Genomic DNA, 21,617 nt, shown 5'->3' on the forward strand with positions numbered 1-21,617 from the left:
CACCCCTGTTCTAGATTAATATGTTGAAGGTGTTACTTGAAGGTGTTGTATTAGGAGGGTTTTCCCTAAGATTTAAATCAACAATGAAAGATTCTTATTTTTAATTCATAAGGTTTCACTGTTTTAAAATTCCTCTGTTAATTAGGAATATGAAATAATTAGAAAATTAGATTTCAGACTAGGAAAAAACTAAGAAAAGTTGTATACCACATTATTTTTTGACTGTCGGTATAAATTCATTGATTTTTTTTTTTAAAGACAATCACAAGGTAGATTTAAGGCTAATTCTCTGGATAATCTGAAATAAACATTTTTGTCTATGTGTTTCATCACTCTTCCCCACCCCAAAAAATTCTGGTGTAAGTTGCTAAAATGAAAGTAGCTGAGAAGATAGAATGAAGTTGAATACAAAGTCTATAATCTGATATTCAGAAGTTAGCTGCTGATGTAAGCAAAAACGGGTGTGATAAAGGACTGGAAGTCAGAAGTCTCTTTCTTCACTTTCCAACTCATGTTCTACAAATGGCACTTGAGCTAAATGGCTTGCAAGATTGGGAAATATACAGCTATCCCAGTTAGTAGTTATAGTTTATTATATATATGGAATAACCGTGTTTGTAGATACTGGTTTGAACTGTTCAGCAGTGTTGTTCTCTCAAATATATGGCATCATTTCTACTCATTTCAGTCAAATATATTGACTTTCAGCATTTAAAATTCAGTTGTTAAGCAAAATGTATATAACTTTGTGTGATTATATGATATTTAAATAGTAATTCTACATTGCAGAACCTGTGGAAATACGGAGCAGTTTCTAGTGAATATATGAAGTATCTATGCCTAATTTAAGAAAGCAAAATACACTTGCTATTGCTACCACAACCACACTGAGTTTGTATAAATGGATCCAGGTTATCCATTTTACCACAATAAAAGGAATTTTGTCCTCAGGTTCAAAAATATATCTGGTGTCCTGCACTGAAAAACTACACGCCACAGTCAGTTGTTGATCAAGAAACAAGGCTTGGCAACAAGTTACAAGTTCATGCTACAAGTTCTAACAGCTGCCAAAGTATCATCTGATTATAAAATTGTTTCCCTATTTTAAAATATTAAAACTATGAGATGAGCTAATCTATAAGAAAAAATAAGAGTTTGTGAATCTGATTGCTGTTTGTTTAAGTGAAAGCATAAATGAATGAAGCACTACTCTCTACAAAGACTCATCCATCGTTAGGATTTCAGTTGTGCACTTGTAACAAAAATCCCTAACGATAACTGACCATAACACATATTTGCAAGATATGGTTGTGTAAAAACTCTTTAGATATATGGCTACTAACTTAAGCCCTTTAATTATCCATTCTTAAGAATAAAACACAAAGCAAGCTGGAAATACAGTAAATTGTTCATCATGCCTCCAGTGGCTTCAGAGCCCTATCTTTTTTTAAAAAAAAACTTGCTGTAAAAAAAAATGCCTGCATCTAAATTAGTGGGACTTACTAGCACACTTAGTGTTGTACCACAGGCAGCCAAATGCATTAAATGACCTCTCACTATCCCATTACATCCTTTTTCCAATGCTTCTCCAATCTAGTGTCCTTTAGCAACAACAGAACTACCGATTATTTAACGAGTTTATATAGCTGCTTAACTCACACAAAGATGACTCCAGGCAGCTTACAACGCTTAAAAATCCATCCCATAATAAAAACCCATAATCCCCTCCACCTCCTACCCTCATGGCAGCATCAACACAAACTAGCCACTTGATTAGCTCCATATCCCATTTGTGGTTCCACAGGCCCACTGAGTAAATGATGTTTTAGTGCCTTTCAAAAAAGATGTCAGAATTCCTAAATAAAATGCACCCTAACAAATAATTCTGGGACTTGTGGTCTTCAGTGCCTGCTGAAAATTCTGGGTCAGAAAGGGTGGTCCTGTTGCTTTATTTCCACCTTTAACACACATACACAGGTTATCTTTCTCCTTTAATAGATGTGATCCTGATCTACAAAAAAAGCTGGGAGGCATAGACTTGTTTACCTTCCTGTCCCCTCCCCTAATTATATGTCTTATATAATTAATATAATTAATTAATATAATTAATTATATATCTGTTGTTACATCCTCAAACCCCCCAAAACTTTAACCTTAAACCGTCTACCGTTCACCTCACTCCATTCCTAAGAGGTCTGTAAGGGGGCATGATAAGCGCACCAGTGTGCCTACTGTCCCTGTCCTACTGTTCCCATTTATCCACTTGTTTGTAGTCATTTATTATGCATATACTTATACCAATTTATATGTTATGTGCATACTTGTTTTCTCATACATGCTTGACACGCTAAATAAATAAATAAAAATAAATAATTCGTTGCTGAAACTAAACTCTCTGCCTCAGCCCTCAGCCCTCCAATCTCTTATCTCTTTTAAAAAGCTTCATTTTTGAAATCACTGCATGCCTGGAAAGAGGGTGACAAAACCTGTAACTTACTTACCTTGACTCCAGGTAAGTTACTTACCTTTCTTCTACTGAAGAGTAGAAGAAAGGAACGAAGCAAGCAAAGAAACTCTTTCTGCAGGTTTTTGCCTTGAGGACCTGAAGAAAAAGTTCAGCTCAAAAACAGTTTAGCTGGCTAGGGATCTCAGCACATGCAGCAAACGGGGCAAAAGCTGGGTCCTTGCAAGGTGTTTTGCAGTTTGCCTCACTGCCTTCTAAAACCAACTAGGACTCCCCTTTAGATTCCTAGCTGGATCCTAAAGGCAGTCAAGCAAACAGCAAAAATATTTTAAAGGCATTCTAGCTGAGTCCTAAAGGAAGAGCAAAAACAAAATAAATAAAAACACTTTGCAAGGATACAGCTTCTGACTCCCTTTCAAATCCTATATTCCAGTTTACAGGGCATTCTAAGGGCTTCGGACTTCCTTTCCTTTTCTCTGTCACTGCCTATGTGCCTAAGCTGAACATCTGACAATTAGAGCATCTCAGAGAAAACACTTTTGTTTTGTTTTGTTTTTTTTGACCTTGAGAGTTACACACAACTTTGTTTTTCTGTTTCAGGGCAGTTCATCCTGCCATAATCATTAAGAGCTGTCAAATCTGGGCTGCAAATTTCAGGAACTTGCTGTGGCTCCCATTTAGGCTGAAAAACCATGTGTCTTCTATTTAATTTTCTTTTTTTTTTGTACTGAAAAACTCAGGACAGGAATAGACAATGTTAATCTAAGTTTAATTCGTTTATTTTAACCTGAGAGGATGCTGGGATAGAATTCTCAGCCTAGGAATGATGATAATCATGATTAAGTTTCTGGAGAGTTTGTTTCCATGCATTCTACCTATTCTCCTATCCTTTTATGAGGGCCTAAAGACATGGCTCTGTGAGTTGGCTTTGGGCCCCAATGGTTGAAGCCAGTGGTGGGATTCAAAAATGTTTACTACTGGTTCTGTGGGCGTGGCTTGGTAGATGTGGCTTGGTGGGTGTGGCATGGCTTGGTGGGTGTGGCTTGGGAAGGATACTGTAAAATCCTCATTCCCTCCCCACCCCACTTACCTGCTTTCCAGCTCCATGGCAACAAAAGAAGACCTAGCTGAGCAGCTGGAACTCGGGAAGCAGAGAATAGATGTGGGCGGGGCCAGTCAGAGGTGGTATTCTGAACTCAAAATTTCCGCTACTGGTTCTCTGAACTACTCAAAATTTCCACTACCAGTTCTCCAGAACTGGTCAGAACCTGCTGAATACCACCTCTGGTTGAAGCACAGTGAAGGTGGTTGATCAAGTAACAACAGATACAATCTCTGCCCACCCTCTCCATGTGCCCTTAGGTTCTAACGTTGATTTTAATTATTTGGTTTTAAATGTATAGACATATTTTGTGATTGTAAACTTCCCAGAGTTACCCGATGGTAAGATGAGCAGCCAATAAATTTTGATGAAGAAGAACAAAGAAATGAGTGCCCAAATCCCTTCCAACAACAACATTAATGTCACAGAATTTCACCCAGGTGACTTTGGATTCTGGGTGATGCAAAATGGGAGATGTAGGTCCAATGGCGACCTGGAGTTTATCCGGATTAGAATGACATGTACTCTTCAAATAATTCCCCCATTCTCTATAAAAATGTCCTCAGTAAGGTAATGTATTACCCATGTAAAGGGCATATCTTTGATGGCATAGTCATGTTTCTTGCTACAGTCCTCTCCCTGATCCTGTCAAAGATTTGACTGTATAGCATTTGAGTAGAAAGTAAATCTATAATATTTAAAGATGCATTAGAAAAAGTATAGATGGGACTGTTCAAGATTTTACAAAGTGCTAGAGGTTTCTTTTTTCTCTTTCTTGCTCCTCCTCTTATTTAAGCATAAGAACACTCTGTGATTAGCATTTCCTCTCTAAGGAAAGGATGTTTAGCTTCCCAGAGCATAAGATTATAGAAAGATAGGAAGGATGCTAATCAAAACAAAGGTCTAAGCAATTAAATATTATTTTTCTATAGAAGGTTTCTTCCACTTGTAAAGATAGAGAAATATTCATGATTTATTGTTTTTAATTTAACAGAAATCTAGATGATTTTCCCTAAATAATATATGCATAATTGGAGGACCATCAAAAATCCATTGAGAATGATAATGGCAATTATTCAAATTTCTTTCAAATTTCTTTTAATATCCATTAAAAGTTGATACATTTTCAATAACATGTTCATTTGTATATAGTTTAATTTCAAACTCAGCCTTAACAATGCTCAAAATCAAAGGTTTTTATAATCTATTTTAAATCTTTCTAGTAACTGTACTTTAAAAGACTTGACAAGTGTATACTTCTGCCATCAGATCTTCTCTTGATTTTATTTTACATTCTCTTTGACAATATGCCACAATAAATTAAGCAATTTGGGTTTACTTATAATTTATTTTCTATAATATGTTCCTTGAACTGAGAGTCACAAAGGTACTTGGGAGATGGATGGATTTGTATCTATTTCATAATCTCAGTAAGGAACATGTAACATAATGGGTTTTAAAATTCAATTGACGTTTATGGAGATTTTCAGTCTTCCAGATCATGGTTGTCCCAAAGGTGTTTTTTCAAGAGGCAACTGGACTTTCTGGTTTTTCTTTGAAGATGTTTTGCTTCTTATCCAAGAAACTTCTTAAAGGTGCTTTTCCAAGAGACAACTAGACTTCCTTGTTTTTCTTTGAAGACATTTCGCTTCTCATCCAAGAAGCTTCTTTAGCAGAGCTTCTTGGATGAGAATGAAATGTCTTCAAAGAAAAACCAGAAAGTCCAGTTACCCCTTGAAAAAGCACCTTTGGGACAATCCAAGTTGATCTTAACTTTGTTGTACCACAGATATTTATGCCACCCCAAATCTCAGATCATGTCCTAACTCTAAAAGCACCCACTCTTTCATCCAAACCAAACAGCAAGTTGCAAAATATCAATTTCAAATCAGGTAAATCTTATACTCGTATTTCCTTTTCGTCTTGTAGCATATTTGACTCATATTTTTCCCCCTGCCACGCACATTTAGATAATCTTTCTGCCATTGCATAAATGGCAGATCAGTTGTCAAAGCAGAAAAGTAACATTCGAGGCAAAACAGAAATATGTAGCCATGGGAATAATATTATGTGCTCAGATTAGGTCTCCTCAGGTCAGGAATCAGATCTAACCAGATCAAGAACTGAGAGACAGGAGAAATTTCAGGCAACTTTGACATCCTGCACTATCTAAGCCATCTAAAACTATTTAACCTGAAGTCTCTTATCTGATATGGTGGAGAGGTTTGGTTCCATTTTCCTTCTCCAGTATTGCATTACAAACACCTTTTGTCATGAAAGGAAATGTTTCTATAAGCTTAGTTCTCAGATACTTGCTTATTGAAATGAAGTGTTTTATCTCCTTTCTCTGTTTTCCAAAAAAAGATGCTGGGTTTTTGTTCCCCTCACAGCCATAAAATGTACTTCCAGATATTCTGTTTGGCTGCTGCTCCTGGCCACATCAACACATGAACTGTAGCATTAAAGGCAGGCTCCAACTCTTTAACCATGGCTGCGCCACCGTATGGACTCAATATTTATATTTAATGTGTGTTGAGGTAATTCCCCATTAGGAGAATGAGCGCCTACCAGGAGATGTGGTGAAGAATAACACACAACCAGCACAAGATACACTGTATAGTAAAATGTAGGTTTTTACTTCCAATAAAAACAGTTAAGCAAAGTCCAAACAAGCAGTCCAAGTCTTTCACAGTTAAAGCAATCAGTTTTCAGTCCAGGGATAATCCAAGTAACAAAGTCCAGTATCAAAAACAGTTCAGTAACACACATCAAATCCCAGACGAACTATGATCAGTAACACTCAGTACCAATGGCAACCCTCTCCAGAAACAACAGAAGAGAACAAACTGAACAACCCAGGTTTCTGGCTCCATCTTATGGCCATTTGCGGAACCACACCCAATTATAGTTTTAGCATTCTCTTAAAGAGACAGTATTAAAATGTCTATCCTGGTTTATATATTTTCCAACCCAACTATTAGGTGACTTATATTCCTAACAATGTGTATATGTTGCCATGAAAAATACCTACAATTCTCATTTATTTCCCTCTTTTGGGGGGATTGCCTAGGAGAAGAAAAGCAGCATATTATCCCCTCTTCCTCTTACTCCTATTCTTTTATTTCTTTTTCCCTTTTATTTATTTTATGTTATTTGATTTGTCAATTGCTTACAAGATAATAGGTATAAGTATAAACATGAGTAAGAATGCAGGAAATAGGTACAAATAAATGGGGACAATAGGACAGGGATGGTAGGCACAATTGTGCGCTTATGCACGCCCCTTACAGACCTCCTAGGAATGGGGTGATGTCAGTAGTGGATACTTTGAGGTTAAAGGGGTGGGGGTTTGAGGATGTAACAACAGAGTCAGGTAGTGCATTCCAGGCATTGACCACTCTGTTGCTGAAGTCATACTTTCTGCAATCAAGTTTGGAGTGGTTTACATTGAGTTTGTATCTGTTGTGTGCTCTTGTATTGTTGTGGTTGAAGCTGAAGTAGTCATTGACTGGTAGGACATTGTAGCAGATAATTTTGTGTACTACGCTTAAGTTCAACCATAGGCAGCTCAAGTTCAAGGTTGTCCAAGCCCAAAATCGCAAGCCTATAACTTGTCTAATCTTATGGACAACAAAAAGTTAAAGGAAAGTGTGGAAGGACAGGCTATTTGGGTAGATTGCAAGCACCCATGCTCCTTCCATCCCATCTTTTTACCTAGTGTCAGGAGAGTTCAGCTGCCAATAACACAACACTACGTGCACATGGCTGTGTGGAGGGAAGAAGACAAGGCATGTTTTTTTGAAGCTCTGTAGCTCAAACATCATGAGAGACAAAAGTGAAAAGTTCAGCAATGAAAGCCAAAGGCCTGCTGCAAAAGAGGCAACGGGAAAGGAGGGAGCACTGGGAAAATTGAGGATCTGAGGCATTTCCCTACCTTGCAACCTCAGGTTTGGAGTACACAAAGGTTCTCCTGCCCCAGCAGAACATAGGTGCTTTTTCCCCAGTGGGCATTCCACAGAGGAACTGTAAAGAAACCAGTGGGGAAACAAACATGTTGAAAAGGATTAAGAACTTTGTCGGATGGCCGCTGAAGGCTACAAGAGAGCAGAAAAAGGCAAAGAAATCCAGAAAGAGAGAGAGAGAGATTGAACTTTGTAGAGTGGGAGTGCAGACAGCAAGAACACACACCAAAGATATATAGAGAACCAAAGATATATAGAGTTTAAACATCAGAGGGGATATTGGTTAGCAATAGAAAACTATACTACAGAACATAGAAAACAATAATATGATACAGGAAAGGGGACATTAAAGAATTAAAGATAGGAGAATTACAAATGGAAGGAGAGAATAATGTCAGAATACCATCTCTAAAAGGCTGTCTTATACATGGCTTGTATAATTTAGAGTTCTTTATCAAAGAAATCATCAAAAAGGGTAATCCTTTCTGTCTTAGTTCTCACTAAAGCAGGCCTCCGATAAGATTTCCTAAAGTTGTCATTGCAATCGCTCCAGTTATTGGTGTCAGTGCTGGAAGCATCTGAAGACGACTCCATTGTTGCTTGTTGGTTCCACAGCCATGTCTCCACTTTGTCTCTCTGGTCCAGATGGGATTTAGGTGACCCAGGTCCTTTAAGAAATTCTCTGTGCCACAAATCTCCTAACAAAACAAGCAAAGGAGACTTCAATATTGTACAAACACACAGGAAGAACTGTGATGCATTAGATTTGGTTTCTGAACATGAAACCTTAGATTTGGTCCAGCTTAGTCCCAACCTAGCACTTCAGAAACCATAATCCATTGATAGCCTTGGCCATACTGGCCAGGGATTATGAGAGTTGGGGACCAAATTCTCTGAAGAAGATCAGGTTGGCCCCACAGCATTCCTGCAAATAAAATTCTAGAGGTTGATGCTTTGGCTTGGGTTACATCAGCATAATTTTTATTCTAAAATATTTTAACAGATCAGGCATCAAGGTTCTTAGTAGACATATAAGAGCTTCACACCTGAAGTATGAAATCACATTGCCTACCTCCAATATATTGCTCTTGTATATAATAAACTTTAGCTTTCTCCCAAAGGTGTCATTCTTCAGAGACAAAAGGCCACACTTTTCCATCAACGTATGAGAGGCTGTTTTAGTCTTTTGTGATGAAAACAACCAAGATTAATTTGTTAGCCTTTGAAGCATCACAAAATCTACCATTGTCTCCTTTTATGAAATGAGTACAATAAAAGAAAAGGCAGGTTCTTATTTCCACTTAGGACTCATTTCCACTTAGGAAGAGCTAATGGGGAAAAATTCTACAATCAAGTATTAATCCCAAGGCATCTCTCTAAAAATGATTACTGTTCAGTTCGTGGGAGAAACTACTCCGGAACATATGCCTATGGCCATTCTTCAGGCACTTTTTGACCTAGTATTCTATACTAATACTTTGTCACAGGTAGAAATGAATTCTGTGTTATTCCAATTCAGAAATAGATTGTGGCACCTGGAATAGAGTCTCTCCATTCCTAGAATTTCTAAAAGCTTATGGAATGGCACAAATTTTACAACATGCCTGATCCTGTATCATACAAGTGGCTAAAGACTTTATATCAAATCCATTATTTTTATTACAGGTGGGTATAGTAAAAAAGATAAATGGTTTGATGCAACAATTTGCTATTGGGAAAGCAGAAAAAAAAAACAATAGGGCAATAAAATGACATATCTAATCAAAAGTTTTGCATAGTTGTATAACTTAGTGAACGGATTTGGCCATGTAATGTGCAAGGGATTAGCATCCCTTAAAAAGCAATAAACACAGAACTTCTCAATGTGGCCCTAATACTTTGTCATCTCTACTATACTGGAAGTCAATCAGCATGCAATCTGAAAGCCAAATGCAAAATAGAAACAATGCCTCTATGGCTGTATTTTTCGAATGATTTCGTCCCAACTGGAACCTGTATTTCCTGTTCTAATTCTAGTTATAGGGGAGCTCATGGGCATCTCTTGTTCTGACATCCTCCGGCATCATTTAGTGAGCTATTTAGTGATTACTAGAATCAATACCCTTGTTTCAGTCACACTTGAATGATTAATATTGAAGTATATTGGTCTACATCTATTGGGACGTGTTGCAAGAAGATAGCAATAGCAATAGCACCTACACTTATATACCACTTCATAATGCTTTACAGCCTTCTCTAAGCAGTTTACAGAGTCAGCATATTGCCCCCAACAATCTGGGTCCTCATTTTACCTACCTCAAAAGGATGGAAGGCTAAATTAACCATGAGCTCAGGATCAAACTCATGGCAGTAGGTAGAGTTAGCCTGCAATACTGCATTCTAACCACTGCACCAAAATGTAGATGGATTTACAGAGAGTTCTAAGATGGTGCCGATGTAAAGATCAGCAACGCTGACTTCAAAATTGATTGTTACACTTACCATGGCTTCCATTAAATGTTTGGTCATGCTCAGTAGAGTGTTGCTCTTCATCATCAGAACTCTGAGTTCCCAGCACATGTTCAAAAGTGCCCAGCACATGAAGATCTCTCATTTTTGGCTTATTAAGCCTAGCCTCCTGTTGCAGACGCCTTTTTAGTTCTGCCTGAATTGATAAATAATTCCTTATAAGTTACAGATACACAACGGTCTCAAAATGGCTTAAGAGATATTCTTCTTTCTGAAAGAAACTGAAGTTGTTTTCAAAAATGCCAGCAGAATTTTAATCATCTTAAAAAAAACACATCTAGACTTCTGAGAATTCTTAGTGGAAAATCATGGCCCGTAGCTTATTTATTTTTTTAAAAAAAGAGGTTTGCATTGTTGATATACTCTTAAAAGTACAGTATGTTCTTATTTTATCTTAAAAATAAGAGCAAAGTTCTAAGGTGTAATTTCTTAAAAAATAAATTAACTGAGAAATAAAATTTTAATAAACATGTACATATAATTGCTATACAAATGAATAAGTTTCACATGATTAATGTAGTAATATATGTTTATTATGCTTCCAGCTTGATGATTAAACAGATCAAACAACTACTCCTATACATATGCCAAATTTCTACAAAATTGAGATCTTCAATATGAATTTCTACAAAACACACACCATTAAATTGCTATTCAGTGCATAAAACAGAGACTCCCTCAATTTATTCTATCATCCACTTTTCTCCTTAAATATTCCAATGGTATTACACCAGTAGTAAAGTATCCCAGGTTTACCTCTTTTCTTATTTCAAGCATCTTCATCTGCAGTAAATACTGTCTTCTTCCAACAGGATGCCTATCAACGTGTTCTCCTCTCTCTAGTTCCTTCCAGGTTAAGCAGAGGATTCAAAGACATAACAAAATCCTTTTATGAAACAAAGCCAAGGTTGCATAACCTTTTTGAGAACATCACTGCCTTGTCTAGTTTATAAACTAGGAGGTCAGGGTTGCCAAAATCCAGATGACCAGGAGATGGCAGAAAACTAGTATCATCTGGATTTTGGTAGCCAAAGGCCAGTGACGCTGAAACAGTATTCACCAGTCTTCTTTTAAGCTATTTAAAATCACAGATTCTTTACCAACAGATTTAACCATATGGTAGAACTTTTTGGGAAGATAAAGAGAAGGTGTTACATCAACCGGCACTTTTCTAAATCATCGAAAGGTCAGGAGGGCAACTAGAATTATACAACTACCCATTCTCTTGTGCATCATATCTACAGTAGATATAAAAATGAACAGGACTTGAACTGTGCCTATACTTTTTTTACTTTTTTGGCTTCTACCTATAGATATCTTTTCTTTTATGTACACTGAGAGCATTTGCACCAAGACAAATTCCTTGTGTCTCCAATCACACTTGGCCAATTAAAAACTCTGTCTATCTTCTACCTATGTATCTATTGCTACAAGGGAAGTGAACAAAAGGCAGTCAAATCAAACATTTGTCTAGTCTAGATTGTCCCAATATAATGTCTTCTTCCATTTATATGGCCAATGCTTCTGTATTTTTGATGCCTGATATTTGAAGGACAGTAAATTGGGGATAAGTACTCTAATCAATTTCTTGATTAGTACTTCAAGACTTTCTGTAAGGTGACTCTAACAGATTTGACAGAGAATTCCCATCATCCCTGAGCATTTGCCACATGGTGATCAGATAGAAATAGTAAGCTTAGACACCTGGAAGGGCCCAAATTGGAATAAGTTACTTTAGATACAAACTAACTTGACAGATTGATTGCAAACTAACAACATGGAAATACTTGCACAGTTATGTTATTTACAAATTGGAAGACTGGAATACCGGCTCATCTGGATGTTGTTAGGTTGGCGGCAATATGCTGTGTTGACAAGACAGTTGCAGTTCATGTGACAGCCCTGCAGGCTAATTGACTCCATTCTCCATAAGGAGAGGTCACCCATAGCAACTGATTGCAATTTTTAAGAGTCATCCAAGTACTCTACAAAAATAACTGTACTAAGGGCAGGATCTATGTTACTTCGGCAATAGCTGGGTGACACTATAGGTCACTAACACATAAATGGCTTGTGTATCAAGCATGAATTTCTAAAACATGCAAGTAACCGAGCTGACATATTTGATTTTACAAATAAAAATGTAACCCTATTTATTTCTACCTACTTAACTGGGATCACAAAACAGTTTTCTTTGTATGGTGGAGGAAGAGACAGAAGAAGGAGCAGCAGGAAGAGGAGGCATGTTTAACATTTTTAGAAGAGCGTTGAGCTTTAATTCCAAACTCATCTTTCTTTTACTTATAAATCAATTCTTGTACTCCCAGTTTCCTTTGAATATTTACCTTTTCCTTCTGCATCACTGTTCCACCTTGCAGATTCGTGTATGTGGCTGCAGGGATGTTGTCTGCAAGAATAAATGGCTCCAATTTCTGCAAAGCCAAGGAAAGAGTAAAACACTCTGGAATCAGAGTGAGCTAACTTGATGCCTTGTGGCAGAGTCTATTTAATAAATATGCCCTTCAAGAGCAGATTTGCAATCCATGAGATTTTCATACATTTTGTACAATAGGGGTCAAGCTATTCTCCAAAGCACCTGAAGGCAGGACAAGAAGCAATGGATGAAAACTAATCAAGGTGAGAAGCAACCTAGAATTAAGGACCAATTGCAGGATCCAATCCGGGACCAGAGGTTTTGTCTTCCAAGTTTTTAGACTCGTGCTGGTCCCAGTGACTGCCACAGATTGGATCCTGCAACATAATCCTGGGACATGTATATTTCCCTTTATTTTTAAGGAGAAATTTCCTGACAGAACAATTAATCAGTGGAACAATTTGCCTCCAGAAGTTGTGAATGCTCCAACACTGGAGGTTTTTAAGAAGAGATTGGACAACCATTTGTTTGAAATAATACAGAATCTTCTGCTTCAGCAGGGGGTTGGACTAGAAGACCTCCAAGATCCCTTCCAACTCTGTTATTCTTTATTCTATTATTCTAAATCTGGGGCCAGACAAAGGTTGTGATTTTTCCCTAAAATGTATGCAGTGGCATCAGAATTGTTTAAGAATTGCAAACTCTTTCTTTGTACTTCTTGGAATGACACACTGTTTTCCCAGTGATAATGCTGGTGTGCTGCTTTATTGTTGTTGTTGTTGTTTTAAAATTTACTTGGATGCATATGTTTATAACAGGTGTTTTTATGCTGCTTTGATCAAAACAATCTAAAGAGAGAGGAGATGCCTTCAGGGTTTCACTCAGGGTGTCCATGGGGGGGGTATCAAAAAAATTAAACCACCATGTGATCAAAGCTCTCTCCCCTTTTTAACCTGGCCTGATCTCCTATATTTCAGAAATGAAGTACCATCCTCAATATACATTCTTTCCCAGAAAGTCTCATAAATCATCACTCGATAGATTTCATTCTGGAGGGCATTTATTAAAATTTATAGCAATTTGTGACATTTTAACAGTTTCACAAGCAGTGATGTCCACAGAGTAAAGGTAGAGGCAGGGAGGTGTGTTAGGTTGATGACATTAGCATAGTTAACTTCACCACTTTTCTGTAGGCATCAAGGTGGCTCATGTCTACTCAAGAGGGTAGAGGTTAACATGCAGTGACGTTTTTGCATTCTGATACAAGGAGTTTTCAATGTTTCTGCCATCAGACAAGGACTGGCCAGATGTAGCAAAGGGCAAATTATTTACAGCTCTTCCAACGTAGTTTGGTACTCAATGCCAGTTATCCTAGAATGGGATATATAGGTAGTCCTGAACCTACGACCATTCATTTAATGATCTTTCAAAGTTATAACAGCGTTAAAAAAGCGGCTTAGGACTTAGTCCTCCCATTTGCAACCATAACAGCATCTCCACGGTCACATGATCAAAATTTGGGCGCTTGATATCTGGCAAGTATTTATGAGAGTTGCGGTGTTGGGGTAATGTGATTGCCATTTGGGACCTTCCCAGCCAGCTTCCGACAAATCAAGTCAATAGGGGAAGGTGGATTCACTTAACAACTATGTAATTCACCTCATTGCAGTGATTCGCTTAATGCCCGTGACAAGCCAGGTTGTAAAATTGGATGTCATTCATTGAACAACTGCCTTTGCTTAGCAACCAAAGGTGTGGTCCCAGTTGCAGTCCTAAGTCAAGAGCAACTTATAGCTGGCCAGGCAGCCATTTCTCTTTGTAGTATATTTCCCAACAACCTTTTCCAGGATTGCATGTTGAACCTGTATTTATTTATCCAGAATGCAAAGTGTTACACAGAAGAATACTTGCATTCCTGTAGATAAAAATTTGTCTTTCACAGTCAATCCTACATTGAACAGATTTAAGGACTTACAACAAAGAAGAAAAATCAAAAGAAAAGTTATAGCACTTTTATAAACATTGACTTCCAAATTATACACCCCACATTATTCAGTGGAGTTTTTCCAAGCAGAGAAACCTCTGCCTTTGGCATTTGTAAAGAATGGTTACAAATCAAGGCACAGTCACTAGGTGGCAGCCAGTAACACTACAAAGCTAAAGGTTTCATTAAATGTTGCAAATGCTGTTGATGTGCAAAAGAGACCAGGCAGAGAGGTCGCAGTCTTTCTAGCTGATAGATAGACATCATCATGCACGATTGAAAATACAAAAAGTGTAAAAAAAATAATTGTTCAATTTAAAATAAAAACAAAATGCTAAAATTGTGTAAGATTTCATACAAGGAACACACAGCTTTTGGTCCACCTGAACAGATATTACCTAGGTCAATATATCTCAACCTTGTCAACTTTAAGATACATGGACTTCAATACCCAGAATACTCCAGCATTGCTAGTTGGGGAATTCTGGGAATTGAAGTTCACACATCTTAAAGTTGACAAGATTGAGAAACACTGACCTAGATCCTATCCAAGTTGCCATTATGATATCTGATAGAAAAAAAAGGCAATAAATAAATAAATAGGGCATTCATTAATTTGCAACCACCACAATATATGACAGTTTTCAGACTTTAAATAACCCAAGGACCCTCTTGAGTGCTCCAGATTATTTTATGATTTTGGAAGAAAGTATAGAAGTAGGCTAAAAATGGCATTTAAAGAACTCCTCAAACCTTCAGTGACATTTCTCGTTTCATGCTGTGCTGTATTAAGATGACCAGGTCTTCTTGGCTAGTTTAAGTATTGTTAGTGGTCCAAGCCCATGTTATAGCTTACTTGAAATAATTGTTGGTTCGTTTACTGAGGCTTTGTTTTTCCCCTTTTGTAAATGCTATAGAGCACTGAACACTAGAACAACTAGACCCACAAGAACAGTTTTTCCCCAAACAAATAATTCCCTCAACACTGTCCAACTATTTACAAAGTCTACACTACTATTACTATTAATCCTCCTATCCTTCCTTTCACCCATCTCCTCCCACTTATGACTGTATGACTGTAACCTTGTTGCTTGTATCCTTACAATTTATAGTGACTGTTTTCTAGTATGATTTGATTGCTTATTGTACCCTATGACTATTATTAAGTGTTGTACCTTATGATTCTTGACTCTTGACAAATATTTTCTTTTATGTACACTGAGAGCTTATGCACCAAGACAAATTCCTTGTGCGTCCAATTACACTTGGCCAATAAATAATTCTATTCTATTCTGTTCTGTTCTGTTCTGTTCTACTCTACTCTATTCTATTCTATGCGGGACTTATCTGGGGGAGAGAAGTGGAGCCCTATAGGCAAGTGAAATGAATAGATTACAAGGTCAGTGAATCCTCTGGGTGAAACTTGGCAATAAAAATGAAAGACCTGGATAATCAACCTTAAGGATATAACACAGGTCTCATCAGAGAAGGCTTCTTCAGCTTCCATTGAGACAATATCTTTCATTGGTGCATTTGAAGGTATGTTTCCTCTCCTTTTTGCCTAATTGGCTACTTTTCATTCAGAACCTTACCACTTTGCCCGAAATTTGGAATGGAAGGTTCCTCATGAAACACCTCTTACAATTTTACTCATTGATGAAGCATTCTAACTCTGCAAACTAGGCCACATGAAAAGAATCAACAAGCTAGCAAGATGAATCCAGCAGGATCTCATCAAGTATTCTCAACAAGAAGAGGATGCTGGAGGGGATTGATGGAGAGTGAAGAAGGAGACAGACCTTCAAAGAGATTTTAGCAAATTGAAGAACACTAACAAGAACTCCTTGGGGAGTGGATTTTTCTCATTGGAATTTGCTGATGTGGCTTGAAGAGACAAGATGTCAGCAATTTAAATTGAGCCTCAGTGTGTAAGAGATAGGAACTAGGGATCAAGAGGCATCTTACCTGAAGCCTTCGAGGTGGATGTTGCTTGATGATGCTTCTTTCTTCTCCTTCTCCTCCTCCTACTCCTCCTCCTCCTCCTTGCATGGGGTCTAACAGATTTGGTCTGAGCACTTGAAGGAAAGGAAGCATTTAAAAAACCTGAGCTGATTATGCATAATTAGTTATTTACGATTTGTTTGTCATGGAAGACTGATTCTTTTATATTTTTTAAATAAAGAACGGGGAACACAGCTCATATTTTTATCATGCCTTTAGAGTTTATTGATAAAAACAAGGAATGGTGGATACATATAACCAGTGTTTCTCAATCTTGTCGATTTTAAGATGCATGGACTTCAATTCCCATAATTCTCCAGCCAGCAATGCTGAGGAATTCTGGGAGTTGAAGTCCACACATCTTAGAGATGACAAGGTTGAGAAATACTACATGTAATACATCCCTTCTTATCAGTCCAAAGCTATTTACTCAAGGGCCCTTTTTGTGAGTATGTAGCATAGAGGTTCATGAAGACACTGTCCAGGACACTCACAAAACTAACACTTCAGCTGGATTAGTGTGAGAAAACAGCTGCAAAAGAATTACAAACTGTCTTTTGCAGGAAATCACTTTTCCATTATAAACAACAGAATCCATTTTTTAAATCTTTTTCATCAAACCCAGATGTTTATGCAAGTGCTTGTGGATAATAAAACGATACAGGATCTGTTGCTAAATGACCGGAACACATTTGTATTCTCTGTAGTCTTTCAACTTGTGAGAAGTGACTCCACTTAAAGTAGGAGTACATTTTCTTTTATCTTTAAAAGAGAATAATATGCTGCTAGATTATCCAGGAGAGGAGAAGGAAATATCCAGACAGAATCAAATTATCATTATTATCTTTGGGGAAACAGATTATCTTTTCATGGTATAGGTACAAAATGTGAAATAAATACAAGAAACGAAAACAAAGCATGACAAATTACCAACAATGGTACATTGGTATATCTACAAGAAATATCACTTGTCTCCAAGCCAGAACTAGTGGAACCATAAAAAAGACAAAATAATAGAAATTTTAAAAGCTAATGTGCTCTGAGACTTTAAAATTCAGACAGACAAGTATTTTACCATACAACCAGGGGTGGGATTCAAATTTTTAACAACTGGTTCTGGGGGCGTGGCTTAGGTGGTGGGCATGGAGTGGTGGTCATGTGACTGGGTGGACATAGATTGGTGGTCATGTTATTGGCTGGGTGTTGCCAACTCAATATCACTTACATCGAGGCACACATCTCCTCCCCTGGCCTTTCATGACTGTGGGGATGCTGCAACAGTCGTAAGTGTGAAAAATGGTCATAACTCACTTTTTTCAGTGCCATTGTAAGTTTGAATGGTCACTCCACACAAGCAAATTACCAGCAAAAGAGGGGAAAAAAACTCCAGAGATGTTCCTGAGACAGGAAGTCTAGTCCTGCCAAGAATGTAATAAGGGTTAACGGAGAGGCAGTTTCTGTAAGCAACACCAGAATGTTTCCTACCTGCCTTCCCTACAGGATTAGGCCAATAATTTCTTCTAACTGGTTCTCCAAACTGCTTAGAATGTTAACAACTGGTTCTAATGAATAGGTGCGAACTGGTAGAATTCCACCCCTGCATACAACATTCCAGAATTAATAACTGTCAATAAGAAAAGAGAAAAATAAGTCTTGGTAATGGACATGGCAGTACCTGGAGACAGCAGAAGAGAAGAGAAAGAACTGGAGAAAATAACAGAATACAAAGATCTGCAAACTGAAGTAGAATGGCCATGGCAAAAGACAGCAAAGGTAATACAGATAGTAATTGGTGCCTTGTGTACAATGCCAACACATATGGAGCACCAGTTGAACACTATTAGCATTGGCAAAATTACCATCAATCAATGGTCAAAGGTAGATTTACCTGGAATAGTTTACATCTGGCAATTATATTTTCAAAAGTATTAAATTATTATTAAAATTGTTAATAAACGTTCAAGAAATATAAGGCAACTGATGGCTCTGTCAGATTCCTTGAATGCTATATAGAGTAGAAAGGCAAGTTAGAAGACACTTCATATTAATCAATCAACCAATCAAGATTTTGTTTGCAGTCTGATTCACAAGCCAGCTGGGCTGGAACTCCAACTGGTGCAGCCTTTTATTTCCATTACAGTCAAGCAGAAGGTAAATCCACAAGAAAAAGCTTAAAATGGCCCCATTCCTTTTTTTTAAAATGCCTCCTCCTAAGAATTGGTCTTTCCCCTTGGCAAGGGAAGTTCTACCATTCAGCTTCTCATTAAATTCTGAACCATGGGACTATTTACTCAGCACCTCATTCCAAGAGACTTTTAAGACTTTATTCCATAGCGGTGGTAGGTGATGTGACAATGCATCCATAAAAACCTTCTTTCAAGCTCAAGACAGACTTCCTGATCCGTTTAATCTTTCTCGCTAGCTGGGGAATTCTGGGAAGTGAAGTCCATGAGGCCAAGTTCAAAGAACACTGGTTTAAGTCAATTCATTTTTGTTTTTAATTGGTCTCTTGATTCTTTTCCTAAAAACTGTATTTCATATTTCTGAATTTGTCTTGCTGTGTAATATGCCTGCCTAAAGGATCCATTGCTGCTTTCCTAATTTAATCAAACTGATTTTTGCAACAATTGTTAAGCTAATCGCTGCAGTTGTCATGTGATCATTAAGTGAATCTGATTTCCCACATTGACTATTCATTGGAAGTTGGCTGGGAAAGTCACAAATAGCTACCATGTGACCCTGCAAATAGACAAATAGCTACAGTGTAACACTGTAAATACATCCTGGAATTTCAATCATGTGTGTTGAGGTAATTCCCCCTTAGGAGAATGAGTGCATACAGGGAGACGTATAGAGAGTAGTGTTGGAATAATACACACAGAGCACACAGATACACTGTACAGTAAATGTAGGCTTTTACTTCCAGAAAGGTTTAAGCAAAGTCCAAAATAAGCAATCCAAAGTCATTCACAGGTAAATCAGTCAGTTTTTCAATCCAGGGACAATCCAGTAACAAAGTCCAGTGTCAAAAACAGTTCAGTATCAGACTTACATTAAATCCAGTAATATCAGTCAATTAGAAGAAATGGAGCAACCGCAATACTTTCCAACAGAAGGAAACAGAGATACACTTACACTCTCTTCTGAGACTCAGACTAAACAACCCAGGTTTCTGGCTCCATCTTATGGCCGTTTGAGAAACCACACCTGATTACAGTTTTGCATTTTCTTAAAGATACAGTTTTAAAATGTTTATCTTGGTTTATATATTTCTAACCCAAATAGCTGTTAGGTGACTCATATTCCTAACAATGTGATCTGAATTTTGATCAGGGGATCAGGGGATGCTGTGGTGGTAATAAGTGTGAGGACCAGTCTAAGCCAGATTTGTTTTCAATTTTGATGTAACTTTGAACTTGAAAGTTGCAAAATGAATTATTGTAAATTGAGAATTATTGTAAATTAATGATTGTAAAATTAGTATGTGCTAATGCCACCTGGAACAATGAAGGTAAAAAGTGACACTACAATCCAAACTTCTTCAAACATTTCAAGTTCTACTTTTGATTCCAAAAATATCGTGTCACATTTTAGATATGGGGGAGGAGATAAAAAAAACCCAAAGAGGGCCTTGAAGCTAATGGAATTATTTTTTTAAAGAAGTCAATCATGTTCCATTTTAAAAAGATAAAAGGAAAAGTTAGGTTACCTGTGGGATTTCTTCCATAGCATGTCTCTCGCAAGGGTGGAAGTTGTCTTTCCAGAACTGGATGTCTTCCTGATGAGGAAACAAATGAGCTTGGCGAGGTCTGGAAGGAATAAACTGTCACACTATTGGGCTGTTTCGGTTCTCTTTCTTTGCATGGCATTGGTGTCACTTTGGTGACCTTCCTATGGGTCTTGGATGAATTCAAGCCCATGTTTCGGAGTTCGGGTTGAGCTGATTTCCACCTCAAGAGAAAGAAGGATGAAGCCCAGTCTTGGAATTATTAAACATAAAAAGAGAGAGAACCTCATTCCCAGCCTCAAAAATAATACAATGCAGTCCTCATAATGGGGTAGCACCGAGAAAGACCAACCTCAAAGCTGGAGAACATTTTGTTATGCAGGCATCTGTTCTCAAGGGTTTTGCTTTCAACCAGGAGAAATATAAGGCACAAATGAAGTTCAAGATATTTCCTTAGGAAGACAGGTGTACAAAAGAGCAGAAACCAGCTTTGGTATTCTGTCTTGTTGATTTCTTTAATAGCTTCTTGAGATGAATCTGGAATCCCAACATATCCTAATAATTCTCCAAGGGCATTTTTCTTGCAGAATATCCCCATATGCATATGTGCGCATGTGCCAAAACACACATTTATCAAGAGCCAAAGGCCACATGTTGCTATGGAAACTCCTTTATAAACTCTTCCCATTACCACACTTGGTGAGTCCAGTTAAACATTGACCTGGTCTGGAAACTTCCTCAAAGGAAAGAATGGGTATCTGGCTTACTCAACCTGAATATTAAATTAGCCCCAAGCATTCTGGGAATCCAATGTAAAAAAAAAAATTACAGAACAGGAATTTGAGAACATACTCTTCTTTCTGTTCACCAAAGAATAGTTAATCCCAAACAGTCAGATACTGTTCTAGCATGCCCCTTCTACTTGGAATGTCATATTTGGTTTCCACGCTTTAAAAATGAGAAATCCAAATAGTACATACATAGTCTACCTTAGAAACAGGGTTTCTTGCACAAGATTTTAGAAGTAAGGTCTTACTCAAAAGGAGAGTTGCTTTATAGATGCTCTGGTGTGGTGTTCCTCAACCCTTAGCAACTTTAAAATGTATGGATGTTAAATCCTAGAATTCTCCAGTCAACATTTCCAGTTACACCTTCTATAGCTGGCTGAGGAATTCTGGGAACTGAAATTGACATATATTAAAGTTGCCAAGGTTGAGAAACATTGCTCTAGAGATTAAAATTGGGGACTTTCAAGAGTTTTGTTTCAGATTCTAATAGCTAACACAAAAAATGTCAAGGTCCTAAGTGCTACATTGATTCCATTTATTTATTATCAAAATTAAAAACCACCTATGTCCCTCACTTCTTTCTACATTGATAGACCTCTTCCTCTTGATGGTCTGGTTCATTTGTCAGCCCTGGGTCTTTATACTGCTTAATGGTTCACTTCTCCCTTGACTCCTGGAGTGACCTCTGATCATGCTTATCATGAATT

At 37.5% G+C, this 21,617-nt stretch overlaps 1 protein-coding gene across 2 annotated transcripts; it reads right to left on the reverse strand.

Moving 5' to 3' along the window:
* Positions 1–6,176: 6,176 nt before the first annotated feature.
* On the reverse strand, positions 6,177–20,738 carry CCDC198 (coiled-coil domain containing 198). Of its 2 annotated transcripts, XM_087922416.1 has the most exons (7): positions 20,475–20,604; positions 20,105–20,346; positions 16,360–16,469; positions 12,382–12,468; positions 10,793–10,882; positions 10,010–10,172; positions 6,177–8,226 (listed from the first exon to the last, which is right to left on the reverse strand). In XM_087922416.1, exons 2-7 carry the CDS (start codon positions 20,313–20,315, stop codon positions 7,970–7,972), a joined length of 918 nt encoding a protein of 305 aa, XP_087778542.1. In that variant the 5' UTR covers positions 20,316–20,346; positions 20,475–20,604; the 3' UTR covers positions 6,177–7,969. The 2 variants fall into 2 exon arrangements, with proteins under 2 accessions (XP_087778542.1, XP_026554175.2); XM_026698390.2 differs by having other exon boundaries at positions 20,105–20,738.
* Between the last annotated feature and the right edge of the window lie 879 nt (positions 20,739–21,617).

The sequence above is a fragment of the Pseudonaja textilis genome, chromosome 1 (assembly GCF_049901715.1).
Source record: "Pseudonaja textilis isolate UNSWEBS1 chromosome 1, rPseTex1.2, whole genome shotgun sequence".
In the NCBI taxonomy this organism is placed as follows: Eukaryota; Metazoa; Chordata; class Lepidosauria; order Squamata; family Elapidae; genus Pseudonaja; species Pseudonaja textilis.

Excerpts from the sequence above, each read along its gene's own strand:
- CCDC198 (XM_026698390.2), bottom strand. The coding sequence starts at position 20,315 with ATGGGCTTGAATTCATCCAAGACCCATAGGAAGGTCACCAAAGTGACA. Across the intron at positions 16,470-20,104 it reads CTATGGAAGAAATCCCACAG|TGCTCAGACCAAATCTGTTA; the intron begins GTAACCTAACTT and ends CTTTCCTTCAAG. Across the intron at positions 12,469-16,359 it reads ATCCACCTCGAAGGCTTCAG|AAATTGGAGCCATTTATTCT; the intron begins GTAAGATGCCTC and ends TTGGCTTTGCAG.